The sequence below is a fragment of the Diorhabda sublineata genome, chromosome 2 (genome assembly GCF_026230105.1).
Source record: "Diorhabda sublineata isolate icDioSubl1.1 chromosome 2, icDioSubl1.1, whole genome shotgun sequence".
Classification (NCBI taxonomy): Eukaryota; Metazoa; Arthropoda; class Insecta; order Coleoptera; family Chrysomelidae; genus Diorhabda; species Diorhabda sublineata.
The window spans coordinates 29707391-29729309 of NC_079475.1; the positions used below are offsets into that span (position 1 = coordinate 29707391).

At 32.1% G+C, this 21919-nt stretch overlaps 1 protein-coding gene across 5 annotated transcripts in view; it reads right to left on the reverse strand.

Annotated features, from left to right (window-relative positions):
* Nucleotides 1-21919, reverse strand: part of LOC130452756 (alpha-catulin) — a 298775-nt gene that overhangs the window by 70497 nt on the left and 206359 nt on the right. For all 5 annotated transcript variants that reach the window (XM_056792176.1, XM_056792174.1, XM_056792178.1 and 2 more), the window contains 2 exons: nucleotides 13128-13311; nucleotides 3090-3250 (listed from right to left, as the gene is read on the reverse strand). In XM_056792176.1, coding sequence (XP_056648154.1) covers nucleotides 3090-3250; nucleotides 13128-13311 — 345 coding nt within the window. The remainder of the gene's footprint in view (nucleotides 1-3089; nucleotides 3251-13127; nucleotides 13312-21919) is intronic.

Genomic DNA, 21919 nt, shown 5'->3' on the forward strand with positions numbered 1-21919 from the left:
CCATCAATTCCCTTATCGTACAAAAATTTGCTTGTTGCTCAGCAACACTTTTAATCCTAGGATTAAAAACGCCACTTTTAATCCTTGGAATAAAAGTAATTGCTTTTGAGCTCTCTAATTGAAATTTGCAGAAAAAAACATTGTCATTTACAAACTTAGTAAAACAAACTAATTGGGCAACTTTATATTTTCATCGTGTTTGGGATTCATTTTGAAAGCAGCGTAAAAACTACTATAAAAACTATATGATTAGTACGTCTACTGACGTCTACTTGACAATCGATATTTACCAACAATACCAGATATTTATGACTACCGACTTGCTATCGCTGTATAATTAATAGGTGTTCAAATTTATTACCAAATTATTAACAATTTTTGAATAAAACTAACATTATTTTAATTTTGACATGGTTGGAGAAAAAATAGTATATATCATATGGACTAAAAGTGCCTGTTTTTACTCGCAATTTTGCATTCACTCGGCTGCGGTGCGCTCCGCCTCGCAACTGCAAATATTGCTCGTAAAAAATATGCACTTTTAATCCTTATAATATAATATACTATTGTTTCCATCCAATTTGTAACATTGTGATTTTGCCGGAGTGTTAATAAAGATATGTTAACAGAAAACTATGTTGAACTGAAATAGAGTATCCGATATCGGAGATATTATAGTAGTTCATAGTTTTCCCCTGACGATGGTAGTGATAGAAAGGAGTATGTGTCTGAAGAATTTCCAGCCATAGAATTCAATTTGTACAGAAAATTTAGAAAAAGAATCTGGATACAATGAAGAACTAGAAAGTATCTCTATAGATACGAATAAAAAGGTACAAATTTTCTATTCACTAGTGGCTTTCGACAAGGAAAAAAGTAGATGCGCAATTTATTCGAATAAAAAATGTTTCAGGTCCTAAACTTCATAGCAGTCTGGTAGATGTTAGTCGCGGTCCAAATGAGTTTTATGTCTTGTTTAGGATGTTTTCAATAGCTTTTTTTATGAATTGCAAACCAAACCAAGACCCAAAAAAATATGAAAAGCAACAGATTCTTCGATCACTAAATATGAAATTATAATAGGGTGCTACTCATAAAAGACGGTTCTAGAATTCCAATTTTATTGGATGACACTGCGGTCAAACAGGACATAGCTTCCTTCTTGTGTCTTCAAAAATGTACTAGTACACTTTGAAGTTCTTATGAGGGAAGAAGTTTATTAGAACAATACTACTCCTTGAAATCTACGAAGCGTGGAAAAAAATATTGGGAGCGTTGGGGTGAGTTATTAGTTTACAAAGATGGTACCAGAAGTACCTACACCACAATCTATACAGCATATGTTTCAAGAATGAAGACGGCACGTTGCTTAGTATTGGTTTGGCAGCCATCAATAGTGAACATTTTCAGTGAATTTGTAAACATGGCAAAGATTGATGATGGTTATGTTATACTTTTATTTGAGAGGCCTCACCCCAACCAATATAAAAGCTGAACTGAAAATGGATGATTGTGGACTGAAGCGCGCGAGCCAGCTTACATAGTAAACACTTCAAAAAGTGCTGTACATCGCATAGTAACTGAAAATTTGGACATTAAAAAGCTCTGCGCAAGATGGGTACTGCCTTTGATCATAATAGAAAGAAAACAGCCTCGTGAAGATGTTTCCATCGAGTGATTGGCGATGTTTCACAGAAATAAATCCGAATTTTTGCGGCGTTTCATAACCGTGGATGGAATGTGGATGTATTGCTTTACACCCACAACAAAAGAATACTCAAAAAAATGGACTGAGAAGGGAGAACCGGCTCCAAAGAAAGCAAAGACCGTTCCATCTGCAGGCAAGGTCATGGCGTCGGGTTTTTAGGATGCGCGTGTGATAATTTCAATTGACTATCTCAAAGATAGGAAAAAATGATCAAAACGGAAGCATTTGGCTAAGAAAAAAGTGTTGTGACAATAAACCAGCTCACATATACGTTATTGCAATTGCCAAAATAGTAAATTAAAGTTTGAATTACTATCTCATGCATCCTATTCGGCAGATTTAGCTCCCTCCGATTCTTTTCTGTTCTCAGACTTGGAAAAATGGTTCTGTGATCAAAAATTTTCCAATAAGGAAAAGCTGATGTCGGCAGGTGATGGCTATTTTGAGGAGCTTGACGATTCTTATTATAAAAAGGGTATCTAACTTATTGAACACGCTGGGAAAAGTATATGGAGCTAAAAGGATATTACGTTGAAAAATGAATATATATTTTTTTTGTTAAAATTTTTATGTTTCCTTTGTTGGACCAGGTACTTCTGCGACCATCCTCGTAAATTTCGACCGTTATTTCACATATACAAAAGTAATAATCAACTAATCATATGCTTCAATATTACAGTAATTAGAAACCTTAAAAGCATGCCAAAATTTAAGAAAAAATGTTATCCAGTTGTCATGGTTTTCTGATAATTATTGTTAATAATATGAAAATGGAAAATTCTTATCTTAAAATTGAGGAACATCACAATATATTAATGGAAGCCTACACATTCTTCAACAAAATGTATATATACATAAAGTTATTACTATTTACTAATGACTAGTACTAGTAAACTCACGTATATTTAGAGAAAAATACACAGTGTCTTCGGTTCCGCTTTGATAGACTAGAAAACTTGCCACAGGTGTTCCAAATGAGAAATCAACTCACAAGCGATGTCACTCACAGTTGTGCAAAAAGAACGCACAATCCATATAAACTCAACTTTGAAAATATCTTTGTGAGAAAATTTGCTTCATTAGTTTACATGTCAACAATACATTGAGAAAGAGTGCCATTGAATCAAAAGTATCCCACACAAAATTTTCACTGGGATAAAAATATCCCATCGCCCTGTAGCAGCCCTGATTAGGAAAAAAATTGACACTATTGTGAGGGAGAGGATTAAATCAATCAGATTTTTGGGATTGTTTGAGAGTCTGAATTCTTGAACACCTATTTAAAAACTCAAAATAATAAAATCTATGTTTAATCAATATGCCCATTTCCAATGATGATATGTATACTTTTCTTTTTGACTTTCTCAATGAAATATCTTACCTTATCTTTGGCAAATAAAAGCTGCTTAACAACTACGATGTCGGCTAAAAGTAAAACTCTAGTTATGGCACCCAAAAGGCATCTTGCAGCTCTAACTAAAATGGTCCTATCAGGGGAGACTTCTTCGTCGTGTACTTCACAAATATGCTCAATTGCAGCTCCTATAAAAATATGAAGAAATGATTATTGACAATATTTGAAAACAAATGTAAAAATAAATAATTTTATTATTGAAAATAGAATAGGAAAGGCATTGGCTGATAAAATACTTCCACACATTATTTAATTCATTGACGTTAAATGTTTGTCCCTACAACCACAAAAATAGAGAAAGTTTTTATTCATAGACATTGTACTACCAAGCTAGTCCAGCCCTATCTTTCGTTGAAAATGCCGAGAAAACCTTTCAAGTGACATATTCCATAAATGTTAATGGCCTGGAAAAATTTGAAATGTTTGAATCATGACTGGAACGTCACAAAGCCAAAATAAAAAGCTCAACGTTATCACATTTAACTATTGTAGGGGCACAGTTGTGTAGAAATTTTCCAGAAATGTGATAGTTTCCTTTTCCATAAATCCTCAAATAAATACTTTTTAACCTACTTGAAATGGGCATTTGGAATTCAGCTGTATGTTTTTTATTGTTACACCATTGTTATAGTATGATTTGCCTTCAGCGTCACATTTCTATGCAGAGAGCAACTTGTTAAGGTCTAGGAACAGGGGGATACTAACCAATTCGAACCTTAATTCATGCAATTTTGCCAAATTTTTCATTGATTTGTGACACGTTGATTGTCTTAATGGAACATAATTTTCTTTCTTTTAACATAGGGCCGTATTTGCGCGATTTCATCCTTCAAACGCTTCAATAACCCCACGTAATATATGTTGTTATTATTTTTTCTCTCTTTGAGAGAGTCGATTAATATTATACCATGCGTATCTCAAAATACTAATGCTATAACCTTGCCAGATGACTTTTGCACTTTTTCACGTTTTGAAGTGGGTTCATAACGTGTAGTTAACTCGTCTGACGGTCTATTAGACTTCACTGTGAGATGATGTTGTTTTTGGTCGATTGTGAGCTCGCGCTGCATCCACTTTGAACAGAGCGTTCAAATTTTCATTCATGATATATCCAACAAGTTTCTCTGATAACTTTAGGATCCCAGCAGCTATATCATTCAGTTATACTTTACAATTATCCTGAATTATTTTATAGACTATTTTAATATTTTCGTCGTCAACAGCCTTTTTGGGACATCCACTGCGTGCATCGGCCTCGTTTAAACCCTTCTCAGCGGTTCATATTTCTGAGGCAAAGTCCGAATTATGTTTATCAAACCAAACCTTCACTTTAATAGTACTTTTTTCAAAGCAATTTTTTATTAACACGCGAAATTCCTTTTTATGCATTTTTTTATGTCAGCCTACGGACTTTTTACTACACTTAGGAAACATCCTTCCAAGTTACCACATAATCACTATAGAGATATTGCAATATTTCGTGAACTCCTTTGACACTTTCTTGTAACTTATCTCTCCATAAAGTCGACCGTTGAGGTCATAATCATTGTTTATATCGATTGCTTTTAGATGCCTTTCCAAGGAAAGCAAATGTGAATTGTGAATAATAAAAGCAATGCAATCATGTGTTCAAGACGTCACATTATTCAATCGCTAGGAACTACTGAATATTGACAAAAAAATATATATTACCTTCTGATAATAAATAGAAATTGAACAGAAAAACTTTAATCATTGTATATCATTTTTCTCAATAAAATTTGCAAATATTTATCACTAATAAACAATTCAATAGTCCCTTCCAAGGAATTCTTTTTAAATATCTTGACGCTAAGCTTTTCTTGCGTGTTAAGTTCCCTTCTTTATTGTGTATATAGTGAAAGCTTTATGTGTTAAATTACTTTCACATCCTAAATACTTGTATAAACGATGTTTTTCATCCGTGTCAGGGAAACTACAACAGCTTTTCGAGTCCTACTTTTGGACAGTTATTTCCATTATAGCATATCACTTGTATTCACTTTTTATGCTCTGATGTTGACTCAAATAATTTTTGTTTTGATTAGTGGGCGGAAGGTTAAATAAAAATTCAAGAACAGCTGATCAATTATTTCTATATATGGAATTTTAATACCATATTTCTTCATTGCGATTTTGTTGTTAATGTTATTCAAAAAATTCTTGTTAGTTTCACAAACATCCAATGAGCTAGAGTATAAAAACAAGAACCTTTGAATAAATCTGTTTTCGTTAAGAATCTACATTATCAGGACCAATATATGATTATGAATCTCAATATCTCTCATGTTAATTAAAAGTTACATTGTTTTTGAGGTTTAAAAAAATGTTGAGCGCTTAAGTAAATTCTACGGTGATTATGTAGTTTCATAATGTGCATAGCAGTCATTAATTTCTTGGCTGTGGCGAGGAATATCTAACATAACCCATTTACGAGGTATCGTTATTAAATCTCGTTTGACGCTAATAAGAAATATTTTATTTTGATCTCATAAATTATTATCTATTTTTCATTACAATGCACTAAGCGAATCATCAACTGCTTGAAACCGTATTCATCTATGACGCGTGTTGCTTTCTCTTCCTCGAATTCAAAATCTTAATAAATAACTACAGAAATCGCACGGCGTGCAATCTTTTGAATAAGGGAACAATGAGCTATTAAACTCTTGACTGACAATGCGGAATGAGCTTGAGCATTGTCTTGGTCTCTTTTCTCAGAAAATAAAATGGTAAAACCTAGCAAAGCTACGAGAGAAACAGCAATTGCAAAACACGCATGCAGCAGCAAGTTGTCAGGAGTGGACGGAATCTTTTCAGCTCTCCCTCAAAGAGGATATCCTGCCACACTTGATCCGCCTCGGTAGAAGCAATCTACAGCTGGGGTAAATACCAGAGCCTTACAGAAGGGCTAAAATAACCAAAACCAAGAACAAAGACTACCACATATTTAGAATCATTCACACCAATCAGCCTCATCTCTTTTCTACATATAGCGATAGAAAACGCTGGCGACAACTACTTTAAAACAATGATTTTAAAGTGGAAACCTCTCCATCCGTATTAATTCGCACACCAAATAGGTAAATCGACGGAGACAAAGAAAACGTAGTATGTGCCTTCTTAAACATACTAGGCGCCTTTGACAACATTCCACACGAGGTTGTCAAAAGAGCATTAGACGCGAAATTAAAAGCAACAGAGATGAGAGTAGGAGAAACAACATTTCAATTACTGGTAACAGGGAATGTCCATAATGAGGAGCATACTCAATTATGTGGAGCTTAGTAGTAAAAGAACGTTTATGCAAGAGGAAACTTTGAGAATAAACTCTCCGACACAGTTCAAAAAGAACTCAACTATACAAAAAGGTGGTGTCGATCGAAGGGACTAAATATTAACCCGTACAAGACATACCTAATTTCTTCGACTAGCAAAAACTAAACCTCTAGCCCATCAAGCTAGACGAGCCTAAGCCTACATGTCGTAGGTCATTAGACATATTGGGATTTTAGCTAATTTCCCAGGATAATAGGCAGTTGGCTGATGGCGTGCCACACATGCCTATTCTCCCGGAATATTAGCTAGATGCCTAAATCTCATTTCCCATGAATTAACGTATTTTAAGAGAAAAAATATCACATGCTGAAAATTTGAAAAGAACTGTGTTGGTAGATACTTTTATATAACTGTCTTTTAAAGATTCGTTATGTTGTTACATTGTGTTCATAAAATGAAGTAACTTGCTAATATGTCTATCAGGTATTCCAAGAAAACATGTTGAATAAAAGTTTTTTGTAATAATTCCAGCCAAATGTATAAGTCAATAAATATTATATGGAATGGGCCGTAGCTCCAAAATAATTAAACATATATTCTTAGTTTTTCATATTTTATTAATTTATATAAAGAACCTTCAAATTCGCATAATTCTACATTTAAAAATTCCAAACTTAGATTCGTTTGAACTTAAAATTATTAATTTCAAATGTCGATTTTATTAAAATCGCCGTTTAAGTGTCATTAATTGTGTTTGACTCTTTATGAATTATTGGTATTCGTGATCAGGTAGCTCAATTAATGATACAAGTCCAAATCGCAAGCAAACTATATTTAATCTATTCTTTCTCGAAGGATTTTGAAAAGTACCAAAGAGTTAAGATCGAAAATATAATGCCGCAGGACAAAAGTCGAATTGTCGATAACCAACTCAATTTTGTTTTGGCTGTTGATAAGAACGGCATATTTGATGTTATCATAACCTCAATTTGTTTCACGGATCTTAGTTTGGTGTGAGAATTTTGAATTCAGCTTTAGTGTTTGAATAGTGTCGAATTTTGAAAAAAGTGTGGACATTAAGATTTTCATTTCCCATGTCATAGTTAACCGAGGACAGATAAAAGTTGTTCATGCAACCAAGACGAATGTGTATAAATGGTTTTTGTATATGTAATTTTTAGAAAGCTTTGATAATTATTATTATATATTATAATACAACTTAACAATGGTATGCCGCTGATAGCGGAAGAATCGTTTGTTGTTTCTAACTTCTACCGTATTTTTTATTCATGAAAGGAAAAATATAATTAATATATCAAAGCTTGTTGGATTGTGAAAATTTCTGAAGATGTAGGTTAGTACGATTCTTAGGTGAATCGTACTAAAACTGGCCAACCAAAAACCGTTACTAATGTAGAATAATTGGATGAATGTAAAGGAATATTGTGAAACCATAATACAAAGTGTAAACACAAATCCTTATTTTACAAGTAGAATAGTCTTTTTCAATGAAGCGATCTTCATATTAAATGTTAAAGTTAAACGCCATAATCGTAGATAATAAAGTGATACTAATCCTAGATGGATGCGGGAACATAGGAATTGAAGGCATTTGAAAGTTAATGTTTGCGCAACTATCTCGGAATCATCCTTTGTAGAAGGTAGTTTAAGTATTTATAATGGGAAAATTAAATGCAGTTGGTAACATTTGATTGACGCTTGGTTTCAAGAGGATGTTATATTACCACAATTCAGATGCTGGAACCAAGTATTTGAATAGTTTTCTAAGAGATATGGATTGGAAGAGAGTGCTCAATAGAGAGGTCAGCCAGATTTCTCGTTTTATCGTCTTCAGAATACTTTTTCTGGGAATGTTGAAAAAACTTTTTATACAAGATAAAACCTGAGATGAAGTAAGAAATGGAATATTGATGTAGCCCATCAAAGAAACTCACCAAGTTGATATATTTGAGTCGAGGATTTTATTATGAATTTAACTATATTATGGTAAAACAGAATCTCAAAAAACTACTTTTATACCAAACCAGTACACAATCAAACTATTAAAAATGGATAATACCGCTTACATTCGCGTGTCATGTTAAATATATGTTTAAAGGTAATATCCTATATTAAATATTTCACCAAGGAATTTTCAATTTTCTGCTAACCATGGTGGTTTATATATGTTATATCCGAACCTAAAATAGATTTTCTGTATAAGACGCCATACTGTAAACTGTTTTATTGGCAATAAATTCTCATTATTTGTTATCCTTCTTATATTTTTCGTTGAAGAAATGTTACGAAAATAGAAGGCGTGAGCTACTTGACACATTTGTTGCCGTTTTTTATCAGACCGCATTTTTCTATCGTTATTTTGATTTATTGTTATGTTTCGAAGTTTCCCGTTTTTCTGAACCCTTGTAATTTTTACAACTGTGTTTTATCGAAAACGTAATCCAAGAAATTTAGATAAAATCCGCGTGACACAAATACGAGTATATTATTGAGAACATTCAAATAAATTTGACTTGTAGCAATCAACTAGTAGTAGAAAAATTAGTAATACAACAGAGTTAAAAAAGAATAAGTATTTAAAATAAGTAGTTAGATGCAGTGGTTGAATATTATCAAAGAATGCAGTAGACTGAAAAGGAAGAAAAATGTATTTAGAAAAATACGAATGCTAGTGAGAAAGTACAGAAAATAAAGAACATCTAAAAGGTCACCTAAAATGAATTTTTCAGCCATCGAAGAAATTCAAGCATTCTTTATAGCGGTGGAGAAGGTTTAAAATTCTATTATTATATAATTTGATCACTCTGTGACGCGCTTCTCTTCCTAGTCAATGCGCTGTGTTGATATCCAGTTGTTTAATTTGGAGTGAGAATCGCCAGGAGCAAAATCGAGAATATATGGCGTCTTTCAATATAGGATATTACCGTTAAACATATATTTAACATGACACGCGAATGTAAGTGGTATTATCCATTTTTAATAGTTTGATTTTCTTCTGGTTTGGTTTAAAAGTAGTTTTTTGATATTCCGTTTTACCATAATATAGTTAAAAACCATTTGTTCCTCCAGTCAAATATATCAACTTGGTAAGTTTCTTTGATAGGCTACAGCGAAAATATTCTAATCTTCTAGGCTCCACATTTTTTAATATACTTTTTATGTGTTGAATTATATCCAATATTATCCAGTGTGCTCATAAACTTGCTAATATTCCAACATGGTTCACAAAAAAATGTTGAAGGAAGTTTTTTTCAAAATAATTCAGGTAATTAATTTCAGTCGATTAGGAGTATACAGGGTCAACCTATATCATACGATAAAATATCATTATATATGTTCTTAATTAGAATTCCTGTATCCATTTTCAGTTTCTCATTATATGTCAAATTACAAAATTGTCAAGACCGAATAATTCTACATTCTTTATTCAGGTTTTGAAATAAATAATCTACCGAAACGTTTTTCTTACAAAAATATGAAAATTAACAGGAACAAAATAGTGATATTATTCAATTATGTTCGAATTGTATTCCTTCTTTCATTTGACAGTAATCCAGTCTTTTCTAAGAACCTGATATACCCTTATCAGTATTCCATTTCTTACTTCATCTCAATCATCAGATTTTGTCTTGTATAAAAAGTTTTTTAGACATTCCCAGAAAAACTATTCTGAAGTCGATGAAAAGAGAAATCTGGTTGACCTCTTTCCCAATCCATACCTCTTGGTAAACAATTGAAATACTTGGTTCCAACAGCTGAAGTGTGGTAATATATTGAAACCAAATAACAATCCAACGTTACCAAATGCATTTAATTTCTCCATTATAAATACTCAAACTACTTTCTACAAATGATGATTCCGAGATAGTTGCGCAAACATTAATTTTCAAAGACATTCAATCTCTATGTTCCCGCATCCATCTAGGATTAGTATCACTTTATTATCTTCGATTATGACGGTTCACTTTAACATTTAACATGAAGATGGCTTCATTGAAAAAGACTATTCTACTTGTAAAATGAGAATTTGTATCTATATTTTGTATTATGGTTTCACAATAGTTCAGACAGGTCCTATGCGAATCATGTTGTGATGCAGTTTTTGAATTCATATATTAAACTTTTCTACAAAACTTTGCAGGCGTCCAATTATTCTCCATTATTAGTTACGGTTTTTGGTTGGCCATTTTCATTACGATTTTTAGGTAAACCCACTTCTTCAATAAATTTCACAATCAAACAAATTACAGTAATTACATTTTTTACTTCCATGAGTGAAAAATATGGTAGAAGTTAGAAACAACAAACGATTTTTCCGCTTTCAGAGGCGTCCTATTGTTAAGTTGTAGTATAATATAAAATAATAATTATCACAGCTTTCTAAAAACTACATATATAAAAACCGGTTTCGGCTAACTGTGACATGGAATATGGAAATGTTAATGTTCACACTTTTTTCAATATTCGACAATATTATTAACTTCAAACTAAACTATGATTCGCAAAACAAATTGAAGTAATGATAACATTCAATATGTCAAGAGTCAAACCTAATTAATATTTTATTGAATGCAAATAACATCGTCTCTGATACAGTGTATCTGTTTTTTTTTTATCAGAACGCAGGAGTTGGTTAGGGACAATTCGATTTCTTACCAGGACTATGACTATTGTCGTGCGAAGGGGCATTATATTTGCTTCTTTAAAATTTGCGGTCGGAACTCTTTGATACTTTTTATAGCCCTTCGAGTAAGGATAGATTAAATATAGTTTGCTTGCGATTTGGATTTGTATCATTAATTGAGCTACCAGATAACGAATACCAATATGGAATAATTCATAAAAGTCAAACGCGAGTAATCATAATCGGAACAGCGATTTTACTAAAATCAACTTTATTTGTGACATTTCCGACAGGTACATACGCGAATGAAGCGCCATTAATAAAATTAGTGCCGTCTCTTAATAGAGGGAGGCATTATCTTTATTGAAATTGGCTTTATGGTTAATCTTATTTCTAAATCTATGCCTAGTCACCAGTATGACTCATATGTTTCCAGAAATTAAGACAAAGGAATATTCTAATTCCAGCTATTTACTGTATAGTTCAGTTTATTTTCATTTATGATTTGTATACGATGTCCAAATCCAAAGATTTCGTTTTCGCTATGTGTCTAATAATCTTATAGTCAACCCTTATAATTCATCAAGTTAAAAAAATTAGAATTAACTGCAATCACTTTATAAAAAAGTACATTTCAGATTAGAATAACAGCTAATATTTTGAAATTAATAATTTTAAGTTCAAACGAATCCAAGTTTGGAATTGTTAAATGTATATATTATATATAATATATATATATATATATATATATATATATATATATATATATATATATATATATATATATATTATACGGTCTTGACTGTTCTTTATATGAATTGATAAAATACGAAAAACTAAGAATATATGGAGCTACAACATGTTCCATATAATAATTATTGACTTTACCTTCTGCCTTCTTTGGAGCTGGTTCTTCCTTTTCAGTTTATTATTTTGATTGTTTTTTTATGTTTCGGGTGAAACGGCGCAAAAATTTGGCTCTATTGTGAAACATTGCCAAACACTCGATGGAAACGTCTTCACGACGCCGTGTTTGTTATTATGCGATGTATGGCACTTTTTGGATTGCCTAGTATATCTGGTAGTTCGCGCACTTTTAGTCGACGATCATCCAGTACTGCTTTGAGGATTTTCTTCAACATTTCTGGAGTCGGAGTAGAATGTAGTTCAGTTTTTTTATGGATTGGGGTAATGCCTTTCAAATAAAAGTATTGTATCACAAAATGATGTCCAATTTTTTCCATGTTTACAAATTCACTGAAAACGAGCACTACTGATGGCTGCCAAACAAATATTAAGCAACGTATTTTTCCAGCAACTACCCCAATTTCTAAGTCAGGTCAGGTACTTCTGGGTCCACCCTCGTATCCTATGAATATTCATGTGGGTACCACCAAATGAAAAATATTTCATCTATAATATAAGTATATCCTTCTAATCTCTGTTGAATCACGCCTATTTTGAAAAAGACCTAGCGGTCAACTGAATTAATCGAGAATGTGGTTGCTAGCACTACACCCCTCCACTCACTCTGACTCGTCTCGAGAGCCTTTAGAGGTGAGTCTAATGGAGGTAAAGTATTTTAAATATTCATCTTCATGTGATACGTTACTGTTTATTCTTTCAATTCAAAGAAATAATATTACAAAGTATTATTGATACCTAAAAATTGAATAAAATTTCCACCAAATTTCTCGCGCAGCTTTGACAAGGTTTGGTATTTTTGGAATAAAGTAGGAGTCATGTCTCTTTCCGTTTAAAAGGGTTGCAACCTCACGTGCTACATGATTGATATTATATGTTTAAAAACTAGCCAACGAACTGTCCTTCTTAAAAATAACATTGACTTAGTTTCGTATATTCATGAAATTTATGTGAGGAATATAGAGAATGGTACGTTTTCAAATTGACACTCTGTATGCGACTATCTTAATTTGAAATTTCATTTTACGTCACGTAGATGAGGCAGCCAACCCTAATGGGATCGAATACTTCAGAGCCTACAATATCCCTATTCTATTTTCACTTTTACGTAAAATGGGAAATTTATTCAAGTAACTTACCGGCCTGCCTCGCTTCCTTGCACGCTTCGTACATTCCTTGCCTAACTTCCGGATAGTCATCTGCAATTGTTTCTCCCACTGTCACGAATCGTTCAACAGCCAAGTTGACAGCCTGACCCACTCTTGCCACAGCTGACGATCGCAAATTTCCAGCACTTCCATGTTGTTCTATCAGCGACGAAATCTGAAAGAAACAGTATTATTATATTTTTGTTGAAAAAGCGGTGAACTAATTTCGGAACGGATTTTCGTGGAATATGAATAATTAAATCATCCAAGACAAATTTTTACGTTATGTTCCAGTCAATTATTCATGTATTCTTAGAACTTTAATATCGTTTTTGACGTTTTCAGGTTAAATGTTTGTTGGGAAATGGCTCATAAATTTAGAAATGCAAACCTGAACAACCGACATGCTCTTATTAAAATGATACTGACATTCAAATAAAATATTCCCTTAACTCGGAATTTAAATTTAACAATTTAAGCTCCTCTCAAAATCGTTAAAATTTTTCACCGAAACAATAATATAAAAAATAATTAATCTAGAGTTCTGAAGAAGTGTCACAGAAACACAATTTTTTGTTCGTTTTGCCATTAATAAAACTTAATTGTTTCAAATTGTAAAGTGTAAATATACTATATGAGGGTTACTACTCAAGTTTTGAGATAATATGGCAACACTGATTTGAGTATGTCAAATCTGACATTGCCATCATAAAGTTTGACATTTTTAATCGTGAACTTACTCAAAACGTTTTCTCATACGAGTGCTATTTTAGTAGTTTACAGATACTTGAATCACTCATCTTGGTCATAAAATGGAATTGAATTGCGACATTTTCGTACGTTGATTTTCTATGACATTCGACATAAATTAAACCAACAATAGTATACCGATTAACTCCCTACGACTTTGTGTGCTGAAGTACCATATCGAGCTACCGTTTTTCACTGGTTTTCCGAATTCAATCCAGACTATTTTGGACGACCTTCACGAAATTCATTCAGTAGCGAAGTGCGAACACGATTGAATTCGAAAACCAGCGAAATACGGTGACTCGAGATGGTACTTCATCATCAAAAGTCGAAGTGAGTTGATACTACTGTTGGATTAATTCACGTTGGGAGTCATAGAAAATCATGGCACGAAAATGTTGCGATCTATTTCCATTTTTTGACCAAATTGAATGTTTCAAATATCTGTAAACAACTCAAATAGCACTCGTATGACAACACGTGCTGAGTACGTTCACTATAAAAAATTTCAAATGTTATGTCAGATGTCAGATTTGACATATTCACGTTACTGTTGCCATATCTCAGAACTCAATTATCAACCCTAGTATATCATTTTCTCGAGTTTTTCTAGCTTTCAATTCTATTATTTTCTAACAATTTGTGGTAAAGTTAGTGCAACTGTACGCTATATGGCCCTTGAGTGTCAACTTGTTTACGGTACTCCATTTTTATAGCTTATTTCTAGTTTGTTTTAATATGTTCTATTTGATAAGAATAAAATGCAACTTGAATTCTGTTTGAATTTTTTTGTTAAAATTGATTTATGATAATAGATGTAATGAACTGAATGATTTTGAGGTTGGACTTGGTTCATAATATATTATTATTGTTAAGGTTCATTCAATCGAAATTAATTCACTTTGAATAGAATTTTCGTGTTTCAATTATTTATTTATGCGATTTAATTCGTTATTTCACCATAAATTGTTGTTTTCAGGCTGATTTTTAATTAAATTCCATCAATCGTCCAGTAGGGCGGACACATCTGATTAAATATTGGATGGAAATGGAAATATTTCTCATCAGAATAAATCTAGATAAATTAAGTCAGGCTATAGTGATCGCCATTCTATTGCTCCTCTTTGACTGATGTATCTGTTTCCAATAAAGAGTATTTTATATAATTGAAATAATAAATGTAGGGACCCCAAGACTTGACTTGTCGGCTTAGCTTGGGCCAACGCTGAGAAACCCTGCCTTGGCAAACCACTAATGGCCCAAGCCTGGTTGAAGTCTGGGTAACTTATTTAACTAATATTTTTATATACATTAATTAATAGAGTACATTAATGGAAATTTGTCATGAAAATATAATTTTATTAACAATATATTGAAAATCTATAAAATAACTTTTCCATTCACTCAATTCACTCTATGTCACTTAAACATTTAAATAGTGTCTTCTTAATTATTTGCTTGAGATTGTGCATGACTTTAATCTATTGTGTCTTTGGCTTATCTAGCTACATGATTCTGAAGATTGTCGACGTCAATTAAGAGACTTATATCTCTATAATGTTTGCACTCTTACTGATTCACTGCTTTCTAATTCTCACTTTGTGTCATTACCATGCTTTCTACATCTTCGAATATTATTGCACCACTTTTAATTTGCTAGCATTTGAGTTCTTTATTTTGACGACTACTCAATCAAATTCTCAGTACTCTATTAATTGTAGTTTCATTTCATTTTTTCATTTGTCAACTTAACTAAAGTCTGGAATTAAACATATTGTTAGAATCAATAATCAGCAATTAAATGTTATTGCATTATGATAAAACTGATTATTTTGAAACAGACAATATAACAAATAAAGTTACAAATTTTTTGTAACTTCCGGAGAATATACGATATCGTATTATATTCGAAACAAACGAATTTTATTTACTTATTCTAGTTTCCAACAATTTATCCAATTAGCTGAGATTTAACATGTTGACTGCGAATATTGCTTTTCCGTTTCATCCGTATCCTATTTGTAGTGCAGGTGTCACTTATGAACGAGAAGTGTCTACTTGGCTTTGTATAATCCGTTCAGCGTTGGAGATGTATTTACATAATTTTGTCAGCGTGTTTAAAATGAAATGCAGTAGCAGATTTTTAATTTCGTTTGCGGCTTTGTTCTTTACTGCAAATCAGTTGTTCGAAAACTAATACTGTCCAGATAAGCAGCTTTCGTTGGACGAATACCGATGGTGACGGCGAGGTGTACGCCGATACGATGTTAAAATTCCTTGTGTACCCTGGTTAATTGGACGATATGCGGAGAAACTCCATACAAACTGGAGCTACACTTAATTTCGAGAACAACGAATATTCAGTTATATTATCGACAATTTTTTCTAAATCCAATAGTTTAGGATTGACATTATACTTACTGAACGGATACTTTACGGTTATATGGAAGCAAAACGGATTAAGGTGACGTAGTTAAAAGATATTCGCATGCAGTGATGATAGGGAAATAAGACGATAAAATAAAGTTTCTTATGTTTCAACAATATTCGAAAATAGTCTTACCAATAACTTTGTAAGAGCCAATGGTAAATGGAAACCCCTTTCCATAATTGAATACAATCAGTATATGAGACGCATACGCATAAAATTTAGATATTCTAAATAGCCTTGTCATTTAATTGCACAAATTTGCCACATTACAATAAAAACCTTATAACTTATGATGATTATTTCTTAACAATGTGAAAACAACCTTGACTTTTTGCTTTTGACATTTTAGTATTTTCCCAGGTTATGGTAGGATAATTCATTTTGGGCCTCAATTCAAAATGTCCATCTACAAATGTTACTTATGAAATGGATAATAATAAACAGTTACCTACCAATTATAGATACTTTATAAATTGAGAATAATAATAGGCTAGAATTTGATGCCTTTATAAAACACTGCTACGTGCAGGTACATCCCGACTGATTATTTCCATTATAACCAACATAAGATTATAAGTCGCCATTTCCTGGTACATCTATTAATTAACTTTCCACTTAGCATCGACTTCTCTTGAGGATGGTGATAATAAGAGAAATGTAATTAGATCAATTGATAAACATAGGTTTAAGGAATCCCTATGGGAAATCACGTTTCCAAAATCAAAAAGAAAAACAATAAAAATTTGCCCTTTATACAAAGGGATTGAAAGGAACTTTTAACAGAGTGCGCTTTGAATTGGTCAAGTCCTACAATACATTAAAACAATTGTTGGGTAATCCTAATGAAATATCACATTTGGAAAAAAGTATGTATTATATATCAATTAAGTTGTAGTGATTGTGACGGGAGTATATCGGGCAGACTAAGATATCCGTTAATGTCCGATTTACACATAGCTAATTTAAAATATGGACGGCCCGAAAAATCCAGTATTGCCAATAATGAAAAAAGGATAAAAATATATCCAATAATAAACTGTTGGATGCATTTGGAAGCAATGAAATGGCTAAATGTAAGAACAGGACAAAATGTCTATTCCTTGCAGCTCAATCTATAGTTTTGTAGTAGATTGAATGTGTAGATTCCCGCCAAGGAGGTTTTCCCATTGGAATTATTTTTCGTGGGAAAATGTTTATTGGTGGCAAAATTTAGTTTAAAATATGTGAGTAAAGTTAATAGATTCTGGTTTAGCCTCAGTTTCTGAAGACGATAACTTGGTTATGCGTCAAACAATGTAATTGTGAGTGTTGGTGCAGTGGTAGTGTAAACGATGTGTTTAGTATCAATATCACCAATGGTTCCAAAAATTTCAACTTAATTAATAGATATGGCAGGTTTGTGAAACAACATAATGTTTCATAAATTGATATGTAATATTTTTCTAGAAGATTTCATTTTGATTTTATTTCATTTTCCATATTTGTTCACTTGTGTTCCCTAACTGGAATGTACGTGTTGATTTTTTGAATAAAGACGAAACTGGCCTGAATATTTTAATAGCACTAAAAATCTGACATATAGTAATAGAGAACTTGATACACTTGAAAATTAAGACAATATTATTCTGTTATTTGTCAATAATTGTATGCTGAATAATAAAATATAATTACCAAAAATATGAGAAACAAACTGCATGAAATAATCAGCAAATGGGTTTTAAAGAAATCATCAGCCGTTTGTATGAATAAAATGAAGTTTTTTCTTCGAAATAATGAGGTAAGGAATGAAAATTCATTTAATTAAGACTAATCTCCACATTCTTTCTCGTGAATATAAAATATCAAAGAGTTTTTTATCGATATCTTATAAAGAACAGAACTAATTAGGAAATTCGAAATACTTGTCTTTTCTACTCATTTATCCATGCTTCTATGACATTTTTACTTTGTACCGATCTCTTCCAGTACAATATGAGTATCGTTTTCATATTTACTTGTATAAATATTTTAAATTGGAACTTGGAACAAATATCTTAAACAACTTACGAATTCATCATTAATATTGTTATCGAATAACTTTCACATTACCTACACGGTTTAATTCATTTAATTCTGTTTTTTCTCTTAAAAGGCCGTACAACAATATTTAAGGATATCACTTCAATTGTATTATTTTGTTTTATTTAATTTGTTGGATGTGATCGTGGTTAACTTATAATACCAACTATTACAACGCAAATTTAAATCCTCATCTTTACATATATTGTTACGAAGCCGTCTCTGCTCTGGAGCCGGTCCTGCCTAGATATATTGCAATTCTAAAATACCGCGAACGCCGCGCGACGCATTTTTTATAAACCGCAGAATCCGTTTGATGTTTGTTTTATTATAGCAGATGGTTCAATAGCATAGTTTCTTATCAATAATTTCTAGGAAAGTCTATTTATTTGTGTTATTTCTCTATTTGCTAGAACTTTTGAGAATTCTTTTAGTTTAGTTCAGTTTATAAGAAATAGTCGTAGTGAACAGACCGAAAGAAAAAATTACAATAGGGAATGGTTAAAAAAGGTTACGATTGGTTTGAGAGGTACAGAAGTTTCGGTAGCTATGTCTTTCCGATTTGAAAGGCGATTTTAAGATTTTCCATATTTAGTAATAGAAGGCTGTTCGTTAGACTCGTATGTGTTTTTGATTGAGGTAATTCACCATAAAACTTGATATTTTCGCTTCCGCTGATGAGATTCCTTTTTCAAACAAAAAATTGTTAATAGTTTGAATGTAAATTCTGATAATATTTCAAGTAATCCACCAACTATTTAACAAAAAATATGTTCCTTTCTAGTGTGTATCAGATGAACTTTGAACCTTGAATAGTATATCGCCCTTCGCATTAAATAAAGATTGTAAATAAGGTCTAATATAGTCTGAATATAGTTATTTAATAAAAAACTGAATTTGATGCAAGGAGATAATTATGAATATTCCTCCAGTTTATGATGGACAATGGAATCTATAGAATACAATGGAAATAGATTAAGTACCACATTAAAAAATTGTTCACTACTATTGATGGTTGTTTGTCATGTTTTATACTTTTGCCTATCCTACGTCCTAGTTTAGCCATGCGTATTGGTTTCCTCTCTTCCCCATAGCTTAAGGTATTTTTTAATCAAATTAAAAGTAATATATTTGTTGACAATTTAAGTTTTGGTATCTTAACATTAAGAGGTTTTGTGCTTATTTGCTTGTTTTTGCTCAATGAATAAATCATTCTATATATGTCTATTCATTTGGTTCATGCCGTGGGTTGTAGCAGGCATAAAATCGTTATTGGTAGTAAAATAACTAGCCATTCCAAGGAAATCCATTTAGCACAAGTTTTCTGAGGAACCACGAAAAATCCCCTGCTCCATTTGTATCAATAAATCAACTATTTGTTGTCAAAATAATGACATGCTAGTAGTATTTTATTAAACAGGCCGGCCGGACGCTCTCCTACATAATCGGCGCTGATGACGTAGTATATATTTGGAACGGATCTTGGGCGATATAAAATATATCCAGACTTCTAAATTTTGTTTTGTTAATACTAATCCTATCGACTTGGAATAAAAACTATTATTATTGAATAATTAAGTTTTATTGATTTTTATTAGAAAAGAACATACTTTTTTAAAATATTTCTCTATGTTCTAGAGCTCTCGGAAGACTAAAGTGCACTAATGGGTTCAGTACGTTCAGTGGACGTCCTGCTCAACAGCAGATATATTATCTCGTAACGATTCTAGCTACAGCGTAGATGATTCTCGTGCATCAAACTGTCAAATATGTTTATGTTGGGAAAACTATGGAACTTCTTTACACAGATAAAGAGACGGTTTATTTTGGATACGTAATTCCATAAATATGAATTTCTCAAAATTGGTGCGACATTTATAGAAATGCATGTGTCTATAGTACACATAACCACACTTAAAAAACCGTGGTGGTTGTCGATATAACTATTAAAGTTAAGTCACAATATCCGTTGTTTGTTCAGATTAGTTGATAAAAACATGAGTGGGAATAAAATATGGCGACAATCCTATTATGATATTACTAATCAATTAATAAAATCGCTGACATAACACCCTAGAGTCGCCAGGAAATGTTCTAACAGATTGTGTATTTAAAGGATGAAAATTTATTATAAATTATTACCATCCGTCTTTTCCCCCGAATTTTCCATGGTATGAGTACTCAGTAACCAGAATATAATTTTTTGGTAATTTTCTACAAACAAGAGCTCCAATTTACTTTTTATCAATAACTTTCTCTTCCCAAATCACCCAGTAATTGCTGTTATATAATAAATCTTAATTGTTTCGACATGTTTCCTTCCATCTTAACTTGCTCCTTCGTTAAATTTATTTCATTTGGATTAGGAGCGTGCCAGACATTAAGTGTAGAAGATTCAATATATCTAATGATGTTTCAATTTAATTGGAGTGGATGATATAAACAGTCATAAGACTACATTACAATATTATTTCCAGATTGTATGTAACTAATTACTGTCCATCAAAAGTTAGCACATAGCGTAGAAGAGGGAAATAGTTGAAAAGTGGAATGAGAGTAGCTAGAGTGGTGAAAAGAATCGGACTTACGACATCGACAAAAATTGAAATATTTATCATATTTCAATAAAATATAGATTATTATATATAGAATATTGTTCCTTATTTACTTATTTATATTATGATATAATATAATATTTATAATAATTAAATTATAATATTTTAATTTTCCTCAATAATTTATTGCAACTATCTCAATTACCAAATTTTATATTTATATAGTAATACGAGAATATATTGAAAAATTCTTATCCTACTATAGAACCAAACAAAATTTCAATGTCAAAATATTTTATTACTCAACATGTTTTCCTCTTAATTGGATACATTTATTACAACGAACCTGCTACGTCTCTAGACCTTTCAAAAAAAATTTTTCTTCTTGCTCTGCAAACCAGACCTCCACAGATTTTATTACCTCCTCGTTGGAAGAAAATTTACAACCTTTTTAACTTTTTTCAGTTGAGGAAAGAGATGATAGTCGGACGGAGCCAAATCTGGTGAATAAAGGGGGGTGTTCCAGTGATTAAAAGCCGAATTTTTTGCATGGCAATATGAGATTTGTGTAGAGGGTTGTTGTCCTGCAAAAACAAAACACCTTTTGATAGTTTTCCGCGTCTTTTCTCTTTAATTTTTTCCCGTAGAGTGATCAGTAAAGTCGAATAGTAATCTCCAGTTATTTTTCTACCATTATCTACCAAAAAATCAATCATGATTACTCCAAAGCAATCCAAAAAAATGAAGCAAGAACTTTTCCAGCAGATTTTTGGACACGGAACTTCTTAGTTCTTGGAGAACCAGAGTGTTACTATTCCATCGATTGCCGCTTTGTTTCTGGATTGTAGAAATGTACCCAAGTCTCATCCATAGTAACAATTCAGTTTAAGAAGTCTACATCATTTTCAAATCGAGCAGAGATCGAACGCGATACTTCTACCCTTGCACGCTCTTGGTCAACATTCAAACATATGGGGCTCTATTTTGCA